Here is a 21,951-nt window from a genome sequence, read left to right on the forward strand (position 1 = left end):
CCAGTGCCAGGTTGATAGGCGAACTGGAGCGGGTCCATCGAAGGACCCACCAGGGGGCGGAGATGGTCAAGGATCAGCCGCTCCAGGGTCTTCATCAGGTGTGATGTAAGTGCCACCGGCCTGTAGCTGCTGAGGTCCTTGGGGTGCGGCGTCTTGGGGACAGGAACCACGCAGGATGTCTTCCACAGCTGTGGCACCCTCCCCAGCTTCAGGCTCAGGTTGAAGATGTGCTCAACAATCCCGCACAGCTCGTCCGCGCAGGACTTCAGGAGCCTGGAGCTGATGCCGTCTGGTCCCGCCGCCTTCCTCGCCTTGGTCTTCCGGAGCTGGTTTCTCACCTGGGATGTTGTGAGGGTCAGGTTGGAGCAGGGGGGCTGTGTGCGGGGGGAGGTTAGTGAGGAGGTTGAGCTGATTAGGTGAGAAGTGGTGGGGGATGGCTGTGTGCAGGAGGGGGAGGTGGGGGTAGGGCTGTCCACTCGAGGTGTCGATGGGGGGAGTTTCGGCAGAAGTTTCGGCAGGAGGTGCTGGGCCGGGGGATGGGCAGATGGTTGATCAAACCTGTTGAAAAATAGATTCAGATCGTTAGCCTTTACCTGGTCCCCAGCAGCCTGGGAGTCGGGCCCCTTGTGGCCAGAGATGGTTTTCAGGCCTCTCCAGACTCCTCTGACGTTGTTCTGCTGCAGCTGTTCCTCCATCTTTTTCCTGTAGCAGTCCTTCCCCTCCCTGATTTTCCTCCTCAGCTCCTTCTGCACAGCCTTCAGCTCTTCCCTATTTCCTGACTTAAAGACCCTCTTCTTCTCCTTTAGGAGAGCCTTTATGTCCGGATTAATCCACGGTTTGTTGTTGGAGAAACACCGTACAGTCCTGGTGGGTACAGTGTTTTCCACACAGAAGTTTATGTAGTCTGTGACGCAGTCAGTGAGACTGTCTATATCGTCCCCATGAGGATGGCAGAGTTCCTCCCACACTGTTGTGTTGAAACAATCCTTCAGAGCCTCGTCGGCTTCATCAGACCATCTCTTCACTGTGCGGGACACAGCTGGCAGCCTGCGTACCAGAGGTTTGTACACAGGCTGGAGATGTACCAGGTTGTGGTCTGATCTTCCCAGGGGAGGAAGTGCTGTTGAATTGTATGCCTCCTTGGTGTTGGCATAACACAAGTCCAGTGTTTTATTGTCTCTGGTGCAGCAGGTGACATACTGGGTGAAGGTGGGCAGGGTGGAGGATGGAGAAGCGTGGTTGAAATCACCTGAGAGAAGAAGGAGAGCCTGCGGATGTTGTGTCTGTAGCCGGCCCACGGCAGAGTGGATGACGTCACAGGCCGCGTCGGCGTTAGCAGAGGGGGGAATGTACGCCGCTATCGCGATAACGTGCGAGAATTCCCGCGGCAGATAGTATAAGTATAAACAATCAACTGACAAACATCTCAAACACTCAAATACTGCAAACCAACGAGTCGTCGGCACAGACAGCTACATGTGCATCACCAATGAATAAACAAGAAATAACAAATAAACAATCTTGAAGGGGAGGCTTTGTGTTTGGCATTGGCTCGTCCACTATGGGGGAAAGGGCAGTGCCTTGTTTGATGGTCAAGTTGTGAAGCACGTAGCAAGATAATTTACTGGACAGGCACAGCCATAGCTATTTGTAGTTTTACTGTTCTACCACAAGGTTTTGTGTGTATACACGTATTTTCCTACACAATTACAATTACAAGTGAACAAATCCCATACTTTGCTTGGGAATGTTCTTTCGCACGCTCTACCACACATCCCTGCAGTGGTTTGCTTTGCAAGATATCAGGAAGAGGCAATAATGATTGCTCTTTTCCAAAGTCAAAGCTGATACGTGTGACTATCTTGTTCTGTCTGAAACACAAAGATAACAGGTTCGCTTTCATGGATGGATGACTGCGGAAATTAAAAAATATTCACATTTAAGAGGCTGAAATTAGGATATTTACAGTACATTTTGAAATGAAACGATTAATCAATTACTAAAATTGTTGTCGATTAATTGTATAATCAATTAATCATTGATTCATCTATTCATTTAATCATTGCAGTTCTAGTAGCCACCCTTTGCTATTTTGATAGCGCTGCAAACACTTGGTGGTCTCTCAATAAGCTTCATGAGGTAGTCACCTGAAACAGTTTTCACTTCACAGGTGTGCCTTGTCAGGGTTACTTAGTGGAATTCTTGACTCATCAATGGGGTTCAGATTGTGTTGTGTGCGTCCAAACTTTTGGCCTGTACTGTATATTTGGTCATCGGAGTGTAAAGGTGACTATAGGGGTTCTATTGTATGTGTAGAGGGCTCTAATGATGTTCAAATATGTATTTAGAACTTCGTAAACAGGTTTTCTATGCTCCAACTATGAAAATAGTCCATTTCAAATTAAGGAATCCTACCTTGCGGTAAAGCAGCTCCCCAGCTCCTTCCTGAGCCTTTCTCAGGTGAGCAGAGTTTGCAGCTAAGAGGGAACACGTGTGAGCATTAACAAGGAGATGACTCGTGCTTGGCAGGCAAATGCTGCTAAGAGGAATAATGTGCTCCTCCAGCCTGAACATAAATCAGCAGAATATGAAAGTCGTTTTCAGAGCAACACGTACAGCCCTGCCACACACACACACGTGTCTCCAGAATGTGTAAATCGCCACTGAAATTCATCACTTGTCTTTTTCTCTTTTGAGTGTTTTATGATTTTTTTTCTGTAAAGGAAATATTCCCCCATCTTTCCTGCACACAGCTCTCTCCTCTCATGACGGCGCTGACATTCTTTTGTCGAGTGCGCTCTTACGGTTGTGTTCATGACTTACATTTTGTAGTATGGCAAACACTCCCTGCTTCCACTCGGTGGGAACAAAATTACATAAAATAATAAAAAATAATCATGTCCAGTTGGAGAAGCTTGCCTGCCAAACACTGTTGGCATGTGTAGTTACCATAGTGATTATTCAGTATTTTAAAGCAAATTATGTTTTCCAAATGCTCTTACCAACAGACTGACAGAAAGTACAGTCAATAAATGAATTACCCAAGTCTGACATAATTTACAAGTATTGGTAAACATCAGTGAGGATTTAGTCTTCAACAAGATTTTACAGATTTTATGAACATTAAAGACAATGTATATCCTTCAGTGAAGGTAGCAAGCTAGCATAGATGTTTCTGTAAAGAGCAAAATACTAATCTGCACAAAGGGATCATGACAGGCTGCAATGGCCAAAGGTGATGGGCGTTTCCACAGAAATCAGCCAATACTGATCGGTGACCTATCGATCAGAGGATCCCTATCTGTCACCAACATTACGCCAAGACAGTTAAACGCTGTCTTTGCACCATTCCAAGCAACCACTGAGCGTAGCTGACGTTTGGCTAACACTGGTCTGCTAAAAGGCATGGACAACGTGATGTGACTCACCGCGTTGAATCCTGGGAAGAGTCTGACGGCTGCTGAGGCGTTGTCCAAGGGAAAAGGAAGAAAATGCTTCATGCCAAGTGCGCTGTGAACAGACGGCACGGCGGGCCGGGCGTTGGCGGGCACAAGGCCGTTGTGACAGTTGTTACCTGCGGGTGCGGGTACAGGGGTTGGGGGGACAAAGCCAAACACAACACGGTTATGAAGGACTCGCCACACTAGTATGTCACACTGTGGGGCTCTCTGTCATTTTATTGGGCAGCTGAGATATGCCTTTGCATACGTTTATTCCAACACGTCCATTAGCTTTATGTCTTCAATATTTCATTTTATGCTTTCACACTGATGACCAATTTTACGCTTGAGCATTAATTATAACGATTTTATTTTTAGCTCTTTCTTCACCTTGCAGTGATGATGAAGATCACCGCGAGCGTTATTATTCTTTGCCGTTGTGACACTTTGGACTTCATGCCTCCATGCAAACACGTCCTAATAAGCAAGGACACTAGAATTGAATAGGCTGTCAACTCTGCATCCACCTCCGTAGTGTACCATGAACGGGTTTGGCCGCCATGATGGTGTGCAGAATCCAGAAACATTGCATTGTAAACACTCTAATAGATGGTCCAAAGACAAGTTTGGAATTTTCAAGTTCCCCAAAACCAAAGACAAGTATGTGTCATGAAAATGTAGGTCATTTCTGCTGTATAATATATTTTTACACAGAAATTTCAGTTAACTGTATCATATAGCAGACGAACAGTGATAGATGAGAAGTCAAATGAAGTTTATAGGATTTACAGAAATTGTGCAATATTTATTTAAACAAAAGTAAGCAGGTGCATAAATTAGGGCACCCTTGGTGTAATTTGTTTGACTTTGCAATTTGTTCTCCTCTTTGCATCTTCTCTGAAGAGTAGCACCATGGTAGCCTCAAAACAACTGTCAAATGAAGAGTAAAGATTGTTCAACATCATGGTTTAGGGGCAGGGGTCAGCAACCCCCGGCTCCAGAACTGCATGTGGCTCTTCAGTCATTTTGTTGTGGCTCCCTTCGCAATGCTCAAGTATTTTTTTAACCCCCGAATGGGGAAAATACGCATCTTTGTAATGAGTTTTTAAAAATCTGAAAAGGGAAGTGTTTGGCTGCCTGCTTTGGTTAGGATGTTACATTTCTTACCCCAACGTAGTACACTAAAAATTGAATTTACCCCCCACCCCCATTCACATTTTTTATTCTGCATGGACAGTGCGCTTCACACTTTGAGGCATTCAGGTACACTCATAATTTTGAGTGTTAGGCGCTAATTGTTTGTCATTTTTATTCACATACCTCTTATGGCAATAGACGTACCCTGAGGGGTACCCCACTTTGGGAACCACTGATATACAGTATATTCATGGAGGTCAGTAAAGTGTATGCACAGCGTATAACATTATTTTATACTCAGCTCAGACCTAGTGAATACATTGTACACTTTTGTCCGATTAGCCCCGCCCACCCGTCTTGCTCACTGTTATGGTGGACTTTTTGCTCTGTTCCTTTCATTTGCAGCCAATCAACAGTCCTATTCAATTCTAGTGGACTTGCTAATACGTGTTTTTATTACATATGTGTGTTTTGTTTATTCCTTCCATATGCAAAGTTCTGCTCCAAACATCTGTTCTACATGAAGGACTTGGCACCGTGTGTTTTCTCGAACACAGACTATAACCCCCCCCCACTCCGGAATAAATCCCACTCCCATGGTCTTGCAAACACAATTCTTTGAATGTGACTCGTTTATTAACAATTAACCGCTTTCCAGGCCAGTTTTAATCAGAAAGCAAGCACTCCATCAACACGCTGAGCTCATGTTTACACATTCCAATAGTCACCAAGAAACACAAGTGTATGTATAACGGATAGGTCACTTCCACCTCCACAGGAAGCTCCTCCCACCAAGGAACTGTTAAACACAACAATATGACTATCCAGGCCAAATGTGGCATAAAAGAGAGACAAGAGAAAAGACTGGACGATGTTGTGTTATAAGGTAATCATGAAAAATACCAAGTAAAAGTCATCTTTTGCAGCATTCTGATGGATTCTGCTCATTTCAAAGCATAGAGCAGGTGTTCACTATTCAGTCAAGCTAAAAAGATTGTTCACATTCCAAACACCATCATCAACTGTTCAATATTTTTTTTTAAATAAGAGGCAATTCTGTATATTTCCTACAATATTAATTAGTGTTGCTGCATGGTGGACAAGTTACACAGGTTACACAGCTAGGAGACCTGGGGTCGATTCCCCCCTCAGTTCTCCCCATGCACGCGTGGGTTTTCTCCGGGTACTCCGGTTTCATCTCACATTCCAAAAACATGCTAGGTTAATTGGTTCATGACAAAAAATTATGCAAATGCTTTGTATCAGTTTGCGTATTTTCCGGTTAGCTTACAATATGGCACACATCTTGCGTGTTATTAATACACACCTTGAGTGCAACTGTGTTCTGTGTATGTTTTATCCCAAAACCTTCTTGTTAGGCAGGGAAAAACAGGAAGCGGAAGTACTCCGGCTCCCTTCCACATTCCAAAAACATGCTAGGCTAATTGGTGACTCCAAATTCTCCATAGGTATGAATGTGAGTGTGAATGGTTGTTTGTCTATATGTGCCCTGTGATTGGCTGGTGACCAGTCCAGGGTGTACCCCGTCTCTCGCCCCAAGACAGCTGGGATTGGCTCCAGCACGCACGCAACCCTCGTGAGGATAAGCGGTAGAATATGAATGAATGAATGAATATTATAGTAAATAAATGATTTTGTATTTCAAATATTGTATCTGTATGGTATCACAAAAATGTCCTGCAGTTTTTTGCCACACTTATGTGTCATTTCATACTTTCCTCTTTCAATAGCAAGGAAATCTGTTTAGCTCCAAATATGGCCAGGGTATGAGTCATTGTTGCACTGAAAAAAATGAATATAACCAATGCAGGGTTCATAAAATTGCTCTTCACACCATGAAAACACATCAATATCTCATGCCAAGGCAACAGATGGCGCTACAACCCCTGAGTGTAAGGTCATTTCTGCCTGTCAACATAGACAACAAAAACGAAAAGAGAATGTAGAAAACGGGATAAACACGATAGGCAATGATGCAGAGTTACACCTGAATTTTAAGGTTGAAGCTTCGAAATTAAGCAAGAAGATAAGTGTGTCTCCTGTGAGAAGATAAAGGCGCACATAGTGACATCATGCAAACGAGGAAAGCCAATAAAAATCACATTTTCCTGTCAACAAAGTCAGTTTTGTCTTTATCCTAGCTGTGGTTTTCCAAAAAGTCAGTTTTCAGCAACGTAAAGCCAAGCTTGCGTGCGGAGCAAAGGCCAAATAGAATAGAAAAATATACAATTTGAAATATACTCATGTGGACATGGCCTGAAGTGACCACCTGTGTCCTATCAGATGGTAGACCGCATTCACAGTGCGGGTCATGCCAGCTGAATGTTTTATAAATCACTAATTGGAAACAGCATGACATGCGGGGGGACGGTGCCAGTATTAAAGAAGAAAAAGCAGATAAAACCTTTGAGGCCTTCCAGAAGTTTTAAGGAATTAAAGGAGCCATTTGAGCTGTAATGAAAACCAGAGGGAGGATTTTAGGTTTTTTTTGCCAACATGACTCTACAGGACATCAAATGAATTAGAGAAGGAATAAAACCAGGGCGGCGGCGTTTCAGTGTCTCTGCCCGGGGAAGGAGTAAATAACAGAAGATGTCGTAAAGAAGACAGGCGAGAGAAGAGGGAACTGACAGCGCCGCCATATGCTGCCAGGAGGCCGCATGCAGCGACTCATGCGGTGGCTCGTCCAGAAGAGCTCAGCCTTCAGTGGCGAGCGTGCAACGTGCCAACGTTGACGTCAGCCCGCAACAACGCCGCACGCTTGTGCCAGGGACACGTTTGGTTGGGACGACGTGACACAGCGTAAAATATGTGATGACGGTTTTCCACAACTACAACTAACCTAATTAAAGGGTAAAATGTCACACACATGCACAATTTAGCAAGAGCACTGTTTATACTGGGGGTGTACCTGTACATGCAGTTTGCCCGCAAGGTATGCAGCGGAAGTGAGGGACAGAAAATGTATATTCATAGGACGTTTCACGTCCAAAACCCAAAAAGGTGAGGCATTCGAAGCCAAGCTATAGCCAGGTGGAAGAAAACAGTGCCTCCTGAGATTAGCGAGACTCACGGCTAGCAATATTTTCTGGATGCCCCTTATTTTCAGCAGCAAATGTTGAGCGGTACATGCATTTTATACTGGCAAATTAGAAAAAAGTTGAAATAAACATATATCCATCCATCCATTTTCTATACCACAAATTCTCATCAGGGTCACGGGCATACTGGAGCCTATCCCAGCTGTCTTCGGGTGGGAGGCAGGGTACACGCTGGACTGGTCGACAGCCAATCACAGGGCACATATAGACAAACAACCATTCACACTCACATTCATACCTATGCACAATTTGGAGTCGCCAATTAACCTAGCATGTTTGTGGAATGTGGGAGGAAACCGGAGTAAACATGCAAACTCCACACAGAGAAGCGCAAGTGGGGAATCGAACCCGGGTCTCCTAGCTGTGTGTTTGAAACAAAGTGGAAAGAAGGACAACACAAGAAGCCAAAAATGTACCACTTCCACACACATGCAGTGTATAAGTAATGTAATCTAATGTCTCATCAATCCTAGTGACCAGATTTTTACATATAACTTGTCTTGTCACGTTCGGGCTTGAGAGCTTTGCGATGCGACCCCAGGATCCACAGATGAGGACCCAATTGCAGGTAAAAATTTATTTATTGCGGCCAACATAAAAACAACAATGACCCAACAACTGAACTAAGTAGACATCACAGAAAATGGGAAACAGGTGCTAATGGAAATGGAGATAATGGAAAGCAACGGAAAACAGAACATAGCAACACAGGAAGTAAATACAAAATAAGGGCATGAACTAGGAACTGAGGAAAAGAGGAACTAAGAGCTGTCACAAGGGGGTGAAGGGGTGATGTCTTTCAATATCTGTGGACTAATAATAAGCCATAGTCATAGGCCACAAAACGGTGATGATCCATTCGTCCATCCATTTTCTATGCCGTTTGTCCTCATTAGGGTGGAGGGGGTATGCTGGAGCCCATCCCAGCAAACACCCAGACACCAGCGTTCATTTATTAATTAATTAACTTTTGAAAAATCGCAATGGGTAGCGATGTTCAAACTATGTGGGACGACTGTACATAAACATTGTGAGACGTTGAATGTGATAAGCTAACATTTGTGACATACTGGACACACTGAAATGACATTTTGGTGGGTTTATGCAATCATCAACCACAAGTGTATGGTATTATTAAAAATATATATGGCAGTTCTCTAGAGAGAGCCCCAGACTGTTACGTTTAGGTCAGCGATTCTCAATTATTTACTGCCATACACCCACCTCCCACGGGAAAATAAATGTTTTACATTATGTTATTTGAAAGACTATTGAGAAACTGTAGTACACCCGAACCTCGGTACTGATGAATTGGATTTATTATTTCTCTTGGGAAAAATTCATCTGGTTAATGTCTGACCTTCTGGAATGGGTTAATGAATGACACTAACCATGGTTTCACTGGTTTCACTGGTTTCACAAACCACTGTATGACTTGCTGGCACCAGCATCTGACTTGCCAGCATTGACCTGCCTCTCACACCCCCTCGGCACCTCACTGTGCACCCCCAGTGACTTAGACAAGTAGTTTCTGTGAATTATGCCATATTTTATTATACTGTATAATACAAAATTAGGACTTAATTCTGGTACACCTTACTACTACTATGCACCATCTCTCCATAAAGTGAATTTGTTTGGGAGTCATCCTGCTCGCCAACAAACAAACAAAGAGCGATGACAGTCATCTTGGCGGGGTTAATTACACCACGTCTAATTAGGGGGCTTTCAATCTTAGAATGTAATGCTCAAGAATTCCCTTGGGAATAACTCTGCTATGTGAGGAATGACAAGAGAAAACGTTGCAAGGAACTGCAGGACAGCGGTGACATGCCCAACGTGTCCCAACACACACGGTACATTCCAGCTGTCCGGCATGTTTACCATCAATGCATCATCTGATCAACTGTATCAGCATTTGGATGAATATTTGAGAATCCGGCGTGGAACTGTGCTTGGATCACCAAACAGCTGTCCATGACATGACGTTGTGATAATATGTAGAATTCTACACTAGCTGTTTGTAATGTTACTGTAAAATTCAATGAGACATACAAACACCAGACTGGATTGCCGATTTTTAGGTTTTCAGGTTTGAATGATCTCACAACAGGCACAATAATCCCTAGTCTCTGTTGTTTCCGTAACCTATGCCAGGATAAAACTCAACTCTGAAGTCCCTACTTCCTGTCCATCCCGCACTCAGCTCCTGTAGCACCGGAACACATTTACAGCAACACACATAAGCACATGAGTCATATTTATGTTTTAAATGTTTTCTCTTATTATGTCGACTATATTGGGTAAGGAATGTAAAGGTGACTATAGGGGTGTTATTTCATGTCTACAGGGCTCTAATGTGAAATAAACATATTTAGAAGGTAGTTAAGACGTTTTCTATGCTCGAATCCCAAATTCACTTATCACAGCCGGGTGTTGAATTAAATTAACCTCAATAAGCGAGGGATTGTTCAGCACATTTAACCCAGACAACATTTTGCCAAGGTTTGTGTCAAAAACCGAATCATATGGAAACAAGAAACAAGAGTGTGCGAAAAATGAACAGGAAATCATCGCCAGGAGTCCATTGAGGACAGTGCGATTCGGACCGATGGAAGTTTATCAGTGCACTTACAAGTGGAGACGCGACCGTTCCCAGTAAAACAGATAAGATCCTTCTACAGACCCCTAATGACGTCTCTGGGGCCGGGCCAGATCTGAAGACGTCTGATGCAAAAGTGCTGCAGGATGATGACTATTTTAACGATGGACATGGTGTCCTCTGTGGAGGCTGGAGAGGAGCGTCCAGATTGTCGGCAGGTTAATATGGAAACGCATCTGTGATGAGGAAGGGGGGATGTCAGGGCTATTAGTGCCCCATTGCATGGTGGGTAACTTGCACATCTGTGAAGTCTACATTCCTGCTGGAAGCTCAGAGGAGACTGTGGAGCAACATATGCTTCCATCCACCGTTGCCTGCAGTCCTGTCTCCTGCCTTCAATGCATGTTTGCGCACCGTGGAGCACAACCCAGGACAACGCAACAGCACTACAGCGTTAAAGCTAAAGCTGTTTATCAGGCACAGATGGGAAATAAATTAATTTTGGAGTTGTCAGATCCCCAGCGCTTACTGAGCCTTGGCTAGGTGATGTAAGAGTGTGGTAAACACGCTGCTGCCCTTTGAGGAAGATGACGCACATTTCACAGTGTGGCTCTTTTGTTGCTTTATTGACAAACCCAACTGTGATAGCAGAAAGAGCGCGGACTTACGCCAGGGATGAAGTGAACAAAAGCAGATGAACTTTCACTGATGTGTCACTGGATGGCATCGGATGAAGGGAACGTACCCTTCGGGGGCATCCGCGAAAGCAGCACAACAACCCCCTTCTTTAGTTGCCTGATGTATGGCCTACAAACTCCTGATGTAGGTTTAGACCACACAAGATCATACTGATGAAAATGGATGGATAATGACTGTCTTATCAACGTAACGTTACTGACACTAAGAGACTGGTGTAGAGTACCACTGTACTACCGCGGGTTTGTGGTTAAGGAGAGACTCACCATGATCTTCCACTGCTTTATTAACAAACAGAGAACATTCACACAGGGGCTGCTGTCAGCCACTCTCTACACTGCTAACCATCAACTCTACATCACAAGTCACAGATAATGTATTACTTCATATCGCGACTTTTGAATGCCCTACATATGTATTTTCACTCATTTATCTTGCTTGAAAATGATTAATTTAGGCATTTATGAATTAATTTTTATAGAGGAAGGGCGCGATGTTCAAACAACAATGTGGCTAGAGACGCCTGTATTAGTAAATACGACTGCCAAGCGTGGCCTACCAAAGCAAGTGTATTGTGTATTGTCTCCTAATTACCGCCAGCTTATAATTAACCACTGTGGCAGTAGGCAACCACCTGATGGTGATTCTTACTGGCCACTGATAATATTTCAGGTGCAGCAACTGAAGTATGTAGCTAAAGTGCAAAAAAAAACCCATTCCATATTTTACCAGGTTGTATGTAGTCACAAAGCGTATCAGCATATCAAGAGAAAGGGTTCAGTTCTAATTACAGTATATGCTTTACATAAACTGTGAAAAACGGGTGTCAGGGAGATAGTTCCCTAACAGAGGAGCCTGATAACTGAAGGCTCTACATACCTGTTCTACTTCTAAATATGACAGGAGTGGCAAGTAAATGTAAATTCTGTGAGTGCAGTGTTTTGCTGGGTTGATAGGGCATTAGAGGTTCTATATACTGGTGCAGTTCAGGGGTGTCAAAACGTTTTCCACCAGCGGCCACATACTACACATACATTTACCTAATATTTCAACTTTCTTCTCGTCAGATTTCTTAGGTCATTATTTCTGTATTATTTTGACTGTATTTCCATAGTATGTTGACGCATTTTACAATAATTACATTATTCTTCATTTTGTTTATTTCTCAAAATATTACTTTTTTTTATTACATTATAACAGCTTTATTTTACTTCATATTACGTGACAACTTTCTTTTAACATTTTGACTTTATTTCGTACACTTACTGCAGATTTTTAAATTTTTGCTGTTCTTTTTTTTTGTTTGTTTTCATGCTCAATTACATTTTTGGCATGTGCCAAGTGCCAGTAAAAAAAGAGCCACTGACCGAAAATAATTTCTTCACAAATTTGACAGGTAACCAGTGCAGTGAGGCTAGTTCATAAAAAATATGAGCTGTTTCTCTGGTTCTGGTTTAGACTTGTGCAGTAAGATATCTCTGGGCAACCTTATTAACAGGGAGTTACAATAATCCAGCCTGGTGGTCAGAGAAGCTTCACTTGAGTAGATTCTTTATGGATCCAAACTGCAGGCCATCTGACGAGTAACCAGTTTAATGCGGTTCCTTGAATGCCGAGGGCAAGTTCTAATCTCTGTATCAAAATTTGATATGATGATATATTTGATATAATGATCGTGCCGAGTGCCGCTGTAAGATCTAATAAAACTAGTACTGAAACCAGGCCTTCGTCTAAGGCAATGAGGGGGTCGTTTGTAACTTTTACGATTGCTGTTTCTGGGCCACAGTGCATCCTAAATCTTGATTGAAAGTCCTCAAATTGCTGATTGTTTTGTAGGAAATCCTGTTAACTGTTTGGCAACTGCTTCCTCTAGAATCTTGGAGAAAAATGTCTTTTGGTCTGGAGTTCGATAAGACATGAGGATCAAGGTTAGGTTTTAAAAGAAGCCACTATGAATGACTGTGGTACATACTGTATCCTGTCTCTAGTCACAGAGCTGTGTTAACCAGTCAAATGGCATCCTTGAGCAAGCCTGGAACGATGCAACCTGAGAAACACTAGGTCAGGAGGAAATAGTAGAGGAGAGTTCAGAAGAGCTGATGGAGCAAAACTACGTCAGATTTGCTTAGTTTTGGGGTATGAGCGATCGCCCGATCCTTATATATGAAACCGATCTTACCAACTAATCTTATCTACCGCCACAAAGCTCTGAAAATCAGCCACTAACAGACTGACAGCGAACAAATCAAGTTAAGGCTAAATCAGCTAAAGCTAGCCGGAGCAAAGAACCAGGCAGCGGAATGCTGTTAGCGCTTATGAGCAGTGAAAAGAGCCAATCACCTGTAACTGAGGGTTTCAGAATGCTCGTTGATGTTAAGTTGGAAGTTCGGGGACCACTGCAGCAGAAAGCACATTTATTCATGTACACAGCTGATTCCCTTGCAAAAAAAAAAACGAGGAAACTTCATCTTTCATCTGCACTGTGCAGTATCCAGGTATTTATTTCACACTCACATTGGTTTCATGTTTTGCTAAAAAGTTATTGAATCAATTTTAAAATAATTAAATCGTTTTGGATCGTATCATTCTAAACAATATCGTATCAGCAACCATAAATCCCTATTCGAGTCGAATCGATATTAAAGCAAATTGTTACACATCTAGTGTCAAACAGGGAAGAAGGATAAAGATGACATGAACTTACCACTTCCACACAGAATGGGAGGAGAACCTTTTTTCTCTCCCTCCCAGCCATGGCATGGCGGCTCGGCTCTGCAGGCTCAGTAGCCAGTCTCCAGCTTGTCTTTCAATATTTTTTGACTAATAATAGACTAAAGTCATTTCTTTATTATTTTTTGCAAAGCAGCGATGTAGTGAGGGAGCACTATTCAAGCTGCAAGATAGCGATGGACGACTACGGATCACTACCAGGAAAATGATGGCGTTCATGGCATTGGATGACCAGTCACCAAACAGGCAAGAAGAGAGTTCACTCTTTGTATTGATTTCAGCACCTTGGCGTGTTTGTTCCATAGAACAACGGCATGAATGGAGTGAGACATTTTGTCAGTCATACAGTCTTTGTGTCAATGGGTGGAGGCGAGGTCGTTAGAATACACACAGAGTGCAGATGAGTGTAACGCAGTAGAAATTAAATGAGTACACTGCAATATATTGTCATCCATTCATCCATTCATTTTCTACTGCTTATCCTCACGAGGGTCGCAGGGGGTGCTGGAGCCTATCCCAGCTGTCTTCGGGCGAGAGCCGGGGTACACCCTGGACTGGTCGCCAGCCAATCACAGGGCACATATAGACAAACAACCATTCACACTCACATTCATACCTATGGACAATTTGGAGTCACCAATTAACCTAGCATGTTTTTGGAATGTGGGAGGAAACCGGAGTACCCGGAGAAAACCCACGCATGCACAGGGAGAACATGCAAACTCCACACAGAGATGCCAAAAGACGGCCGAGTGGATGGCCAAGCATGTTCCAAATATACTAAAACATTACATCAAGTTTGAAAAGATGACTAATAGACTAAAGTCATTTCTTTATTATTTTTTGCAAAGCAGCGATGTAGTGAGGGAGCACTATTCAAGCTGCAAGATAGCGATGGACGACTACGGATCACTACCAGGAAAATGATGGCGTTCATGGCATTGGATGACCAGTCATTTTCTGTGGCTGTGCACATTGTTTTTGGTAAGAGGCTCAAATCAGGTCTGCAGTGTAACCTAACAAAACCCTCATAATAACTGCCAGATTAATGCTGCTCAAAAATGTATAACTTGTAGGCGTTTTTCTCTCAAATAGTGTTGACAAATCGGCCAACCCTGCGTTAGTGAACACTCCTCTGCTGAGATAATCCACCTCATCCACCTCACAGGTGTGGCATGTCAAGAATGATCATTGCACAGGTGTGCCTTAGGTTGCCTTCAATAATAACTCCAAAATGTGCAGTTTTACCATATTGTCATCATCTCATCATTGGTGGAAGAACATTCTCCATGTCTGCGTTTAATTACATGCCAAACTCGAGGGAATCCAGCCTGACATTTGATCTCAACCCCGATCACCCCAATGATGCTCACACCAAGGAGATGTAGGACAGGAGGAAAACATCCCCACAAGACGCTGTCACAAACACGCACACTCCGCATCGCTGGAGGTGTAAATATTTGAGTTCATGTGCACACGGAGGCAGCAGCTTCTACTTTTGGGCTCCGAGGACTCAGGTGGGCAGAAGAAAAGAGTTGACAAGGAGGAAATTTGCATGACGCCCGCGAGGTTCAGGAGACCCAAAACTGTAATAAAATGAAAATAAAAAGTCTACTTTCTCCTCCAGGGGCTTATAAACGCCATTGAAAGATGTGGCAGGCAAATAAGGACGTGACAAATAGAAACAGGAGAGAAAGCCTGCTTGTGTGCTAAATGTGACATTTATGAAGCTGCTGAGCTTGTCAAATATTTGCCATGTAAATTATAACGTCATATTTTTATCCCCGGCCACAGACAGCGAGCACATAGCTGAACTTCTGCAACGTGTCCACAAACGCAGGGATGCCAAAACAAGTAAACATAACATTTATTATGCACTCGGAATAGATTGTAGTTATGGGCTACATGGGCAATCGCCAACGGTGGCATTCAATCTCTAAGGGGCGCCGCAGAAATGAGGCAGGGGAAAAAAAACATTCATATTTATTTGGGCTCAGGATATCAGGATATGTCTGTCAGATGGCCGCCCCCTCATACTACTTACATGAAGTGGATAAAACCAATCCATTGAGAGGCAGTGACATACGTATCTATGTCAAAGTAAATAAGGAAAATAAGTACTCTATTGGGGGTGTCCAAAGTGCAACCTCGGGGCCATTAGCAGCTCATGGCTGTTTATGTATTGGCCCGTGGTACATTCTAAAAATAGCAGCACGAGGCCGGGAAATATAACAAACAAATTAATTTATCACACAATAAATTAAAATAGGCGGCACGGTGGTCGAGTGGTTAGCGCGCAGACCTCACAGCTAGGAGACCAGGGTTCAATTCCACCCTCGGCCATCTCTGTGTGGAGTTTGCATGTTCTCCCCGTGCATGCGTGGGTTTTCTCCGGGTACTCCGGTTTCCTCCCACATTCCAAAAACATGCTAGGTTAATTGGCGACTCCAAATTGTCCATAGGTATGAATGTGAGTGTGAATGGTTATTTGTCTATATGTGCCCTGTGATTGGCTGGCCACCAGTCCAGTGTGTACCCCGCCTCTCGCCCAAAGACAGCTGGGATAGGCTCCAGCACCCCCGCGACCCTCGTGAGGAAAAAGCGGTAGAAAATGAATGAATGAATGAATGAATAAATTAAAATGAACTCAATCATTTTGCTGGTTTTGATATATTGCCATGTGCATGTGTCTGTTTTTCTTGTCTCCTGCCACCAAACAGGCAAGAAGAGAGTTCACTCTTTGTATTGATTTCAGCACCTTGGCGTGTTTGTTCCATAGAACAACGGCATGAATGGAGTGAGCCATTTTGTCAGTCATACAGTCTTTGTGTCAATGGGTGGAGGCGAGGTCGTTAGAATACACACAGAGTGCAGATGAGTGCAACGCAGTAGAAATTAAATTAGTACACTGCAATATATTGTCATCCATTCATTTTCTACTGCTTATCCTCACGAGGGTCGCAGGGGGTGCTGGAGCCTATCCCAGCTGTCTTCGGGCGAGAGGCGGGGTACACCCTGGACTGGTCACCAGCCAATCACAGGGCAAACAACCATTCACACTCACATTCATACCTATGGACAATTTGGAGTCACCAATTAACCTAGCATGTTTTTGGAATGTGGGAGGAAACCGGAGTACCCGGAGAAAACCCACGCATGCACAGGGAGAACATGCAAACTCCACACAGAGATGCCAAGAGACGGCCGAGTGGATGGCCAAGCATGTTCCAAATATACTAAAACATTACATCAAGTTTGAAAAGATGTTGTGTTTCAGGGCCTCAAATGAAGTTAAACTGATGAAATTAGCGCAACAGAGGAGGCACGTCAGCTGATCTTGTGTGTTTGCGCTGGCATTTAACCAGGTTGCACCAACGTCTACATGTCACCATGCGAGCAGAAGCAGAGCAAAAGCAGCACCGGCATCTCATTGGACGTCTCTGGACCGCGGCCGTCCTCTACCTTGCCCTTCAACATTCACTTATCTGGGCTCAGCGGTGTGTCGAGAGTGAGTAAAAATGATGTCTGGAGGACGCCGAGGGCCATTAATAATGAATCACCTGGCGGCGCTCTCGTCTCTTTAGTGCCGTAGGCCTTAGTTCCGTAGACCTGAAGCTCAGCCCGGACAGGCTGAGAGTCCAAATAGCCTGTGTGGACACAAGCTGCACGGCCGCTATTCCCTCAGCAAATAGGAATCCAATTATTGTTATTATGAGCCCAGTTCTGCTGATAGTTCTACTGCTGACAACAATTACAGCCCCAGCGCAGTGAGCGTTTCTGTCTGGGCTCGCTTACTATTATTTTATATACACGACCATCTCAATGCTTTAAAGCTGACTTCATACTTTTAGTTCACTATTTAACATTCACACTAGCATTTTTGCTATGGTACACAAGATTGGACAATATTTTCACATATAGCACCGGAACACAACCAGTCCAGCTGGGATAAGCTCCAGCATACCCCACGACCCAAATAAGGCTATAGCGGTATAGAAATGGATGGATGGACGGAGTCCCTGAACAATTTCCCTACTTGCAGAACAATCGCACCACTGCTTGATTCACCTGAATGAAACCTGGGACAGTAGAACCTGGTTAAGTCCACAACCCTCAGACCATAATGAATGCAATTCAAGGGAAAAATAGGCAAAGTACAAAGGCAAGAAGGCAAATTAGTTGCAAAGCATATAAACACACCACGGCGCATACCTAGCTCACTAACTGCTTGTGCTCATCCATTCCAACTGTTCTATCGTTATGTGATAGCGTCCTCAAAAATCAAAACAATTCAAAAACGAAACTGACAAAATCGTATTTAATACATTTTATGACATTGTTACAGAGCTGCATTCATGTATTTTTACATTCTAAAGCCTTACATTCAAGGGCTGGAAACTTTTAAGACCCTGCGAGTATACATCGAGATGCAGAGCCTTCGTTCTGACAGTCAGCACTCACTTCGTAAATCATTCATTCATTGATTCATTTTCTACCGCTTATCCCCACGAGGGTCGTGGGGGTGCTGGAGCCTATCCCAGCTGTCTTCGGGCGAGAGGCGGGATACACCCTGGACTGGTCGCCAGCCAATCACAGGGCACATATAGACAAACAACCATTCACACTCACATTCATGAGATGCTGATTTTTAATACAGTTAAAAAGCCAGCATTTCAAGAAATGCTCCAAATGTTTGACAGACAGTACGAATTGCCTGTGAGAAAGTACATGTTCCATAAATGGAAATTCCACAATTTTACAAAGTGAAATATTAATATTTTAATATGGAAAATAAAATACTGTTTATTATATATTAATTATTGATTATATATTATTATATATTATTGTGACATTATTGGCTTATGTTGATAATAATATCGTTTAGCTTCAATATGTGGGACAATAAACATTTCAATATGTACCTGCATTGTTTTATGACTTAGTGAAATGTAAAAGTTTTTTTGTCCAGTGTCTCTTCTCATTCTCGCAGAACCAGGCTTGTGCATCGTCTTGTGATTTATTTTATTTTAAACACAATCCTCAGTTTTGAAGGTGTACAATTGATTTGGCATCACATTTCTTAAGTACAAACCCATCAAAGTACCTTGCAATATGCATGTAACAATGCACCCTGCATTGTTACAAAAAAAAAAAAAACACAATTAATGGCATCTTTCAACGTGGACATACAGCAGTACCTCGGTTTTGGTTATTTATTTGTTCCACAAGGTCTGACGCAAAAACGAAATGTTCACATTGAGGGTAGCCAGTTCAGGTGGCTCCAGAATCACCTCCCTGGTGATGTGTTCCGGGCAACAAACCGTGTGTTCCAGTCCCGCCAACGAGCGCTTGGCCGCATCCTCAGATTAGCATACTGACGCTGCGAGAGGATCGCTAATAAACGCCTGTGAGCGGGCCTCCTACAGTCACTCCTCATGCACTCTGTAATCTGAGGTTAGCCGAAAAGACGCTTTATGCATACCGCAAAGCCAGGCGCACACCCAGTGCAGTTTCTCCGGCCCTTTGAGTGTGTTTGTCGTGTGTGTGTGTGAGAGAGCGACAGAAAGACCACTGCACGGCCTCTTGAACGTCCTCACCACATGTTTACGATCCACTCCCTCTCTTTTTTAAGCAGCGGGAAGCTGACGTTCCAGTTAAAACTGCAGGACAAACTGTTGCATGAATAATTGAGAAGCCGTCAAGTTAGCAAACGGGTGCACTCAGGAGCCATAAAGGCTGAGGGAGATTTTAAGTGCGCTTGTTTCACTCTGCATGATGCAGATAAGTTAAAAAGATTGATCCGGGCAGGCTCGCAACAACAGACAATGCAGCCACGCTGCCTCCTGGCTCTGCAGGCTCAGCTCGTGAGTCACGAGCACTACTTCTCTATATTCACAACATAAAATAAGATGAAAGAACAAATGTTGCTGTATCTTTCAGCACATTTAAAGAAGTCACCTTGAAAGGGACACTAAATGTCACACGTCTCTGAAAATCCCCCTCAAAGATAGCACAGAACTTATATATATATAACTGAAATTATATCTAGCAAGCAGAGCTCACTTAGCATTTTATACCATTAACACTTAGTGAAGCTTCCACAGTTTGACCCTGGAACAGATTATTGCCATTACCAGTCTGTCCTGTAGAAAAATGGTTTCAAAATCTTAATGATAAATTAATTGGAGACTCTCAATTTTCCAATACGAGTGTGAATGGTTGGCTGGTGACCCGTCCAGGGTGTACTCCACCCTCACTTGAGGGCAGCTGGGATAGGCTCCAGCATAACCCTGACCATTTTGAGGACAATTAGTACAGACAATGTGGATGGATGATTGGGAAATGACGTTTTACTACAAATAATGTAGGCAGCATGTACATGTGTTTATACAACTACGTGCCTTGGCTCAATAAAGGTTGATCTGATCTATCACTGATCTATACTGTCTTGCTATCATCTCCAAGAAGGGTTATGTAGCTTCATTTTTAGCTTTGCTTGGTAAAATGACACAAAAAATACACGGGTATTGTCGCATAAAAAAGGTGGATTTGTTTGCACAGCGCATATTTGGCAGGAGCGTAGACCGTGCAGAGGGAAGCTCTTGTTTTCTGTTCAAACATGGCCTCTTACTGTACTACTTATAGACAGCTTATCGATGTAATATATGACCTCTTTGTGTTCCCATGAGGATTTAGGGGAAGGAGTGAAGCATAATGTTAGAGAAACAGAATGAATTCAGAATTTAAAGTCATTCATGTGACCCCCTAGTGGAGAAAGAATGAACTTTCCTGATACTTGTGTGTTACGTTTTGTATTTCCACCATAAGAATATGAAAATATATTGTATATATTTTTAAATGAGGATATGGTTTAAAATTTTAAAAAATCTAAAGTGTTAAAAGGGTTAATAGTACAGTCCGAAGTCGTGAATTTAAAAACGTGAATATTTAAAAACAACAAGCACGTGGGTTTCTGTTGAGAGGTTCCACACCATCCATCCATCCATCGGACCTTTCCCCTCCTTCCTTCCATCCGCCCCAGATGCCTTTAATCCCTGGGATTACTTTCATGAAGAAGGTCACCCCGTGAGGAATTGAACCCGGTTTTCTCATATGCAATGCCGTTTTGTAATCCGTGAGAAGAGCTCTTGACAAGGAGGCTGCCTCCTCCATAACAATGAATGAGTCCGGAAGCTTCCTTGGGATCAAGTGGCACCGGGATCGTATGGATCTTATTTTGGCTCACAATGAAAGCGAACTCAAGTGGGTCACCTGTGGGACCGGAACATCACACACTTGGCGCGCTTGTCCTGTCTTTGCTACTTTTTGCCGAGGAAGCACTCATCTTCATGCTTTTTTATTCGTGGAGTTGTGGCAACATGCTGGCTTACACACGCGCGCGTGCACACCTTCTATGTACGTGTGTGTCACCTGACATATCAAACATGAGAGGAAAAGACTCACCGAAGAAGATGCTGCCCTCCATCGCTCCTCTGCTTCACTCCCGGTCAGTGTATGTGTTTGTGTGTGTGTGTGTCCAGCATGGCTCATACACTCCTCAGGCGTGTGTGTGTGTGTGTGTGTGTGTGTTCTGTGTCTGCACGAGGATCTGTTTCTCTGGCTCGCGCTTGCCTCTCTCTCCCCCTGCATTCTCTGGCCTAGCTCGTCCCCTCCCCTCCTCTTCAGCTTCCTCCTCCTCCTCCTCCTCCTCCTCCCGCTCCAAAGTGTCTATCTACATTTTCCAGCCTCTCCTCTCCCAGGAGGTATCTCATGTTTGTTTTATGTGTCAACCAAGGCTGTCTTTCCTGCGCGTCTCGCCGCTCTCACCTTTTCATTTCATCTCATTCCCTCCAGTGTGCTCCCATCTCCAAGCTTGTTGTCTCCCTGTTTAATCCCATGTTTTCCATGCATCCACACATCCATGCTTCATCATCTTTACTTGCCCTTTGTTGCCTCTATATCTTTTGCTCTTCTTCCTCACACTCCCGACAAAGAACACCGTGCCAACTACTACAATAGTGGAAGGCAACCACAATCAGGGACTCCCAGTAATTCTGGGCCCAATGACCCCCCCTCCAAGAGATGAAGGCTAACACAACATGCTAGCACTCTTTGTGGGCAGTAGCTAACGGGTTGATTTCCACGACACACAGCCTGGCTGGGCTAGAAAAAAATTGGGTCACACATTGACACCCCTTTCTTCTCTCCACTGTTGCCAACTTAT

The 21,951-nt window shown here is 43.7% G+C and overlaps 1 protein-coding gene across 4 annotated transcripts in view; it reads right to left on the reverse strand.

Moving 5' to 3' along the window:
* Positions 1-21,315, reverse strand: part of znf385d (zinc finger protein 385D) — a 72,677-nt gene extending 51,362 nt beyond the window's left edge. For 2 of the 4 annotated variants that reach the window (XM_058053389.1, XM_058053388.1), the window contains exons 1-2: positions 21,192-21,315; positions 3,429-3,574 (exon numbers count right to left, since the gene is read on the reverse strand). In XM_058053389.1, the coding sequence (XP_057909372.1) occupies positions 3,429-3,574; positions 21,192-21,213 (168 nt within the window). In that variant the 5' untranslated portion in view covers positions 21,214-21,315. Of the gene's footprint in view, positions 1-2,415; positions 2,453-3,428; positions 3,575-21,191 lie in introns of those variants that run through there. The other 2 variants (XM_058053390.1, XM_058053391.1) reach the window with 2 other exon arrangements.
* Positions 21,316-21,951: the final 636 nt, after the last annotated feature.

Source organism: Doryrhamphus excisus, chromosome 17, assembly GCF_030265055.1.
Source record: "Doryrhamphus excisus isolate RoL2022-K1 chromosome 17, RoL_Dexc_1.0, whole genome shotgun sequence".
NCBI lineage: Eukaryota > Metazoa > Chordata > Actinopteri > Syngnathiformes > Syngnathidae > Doryrhamphus > Doryrhamphus excisus.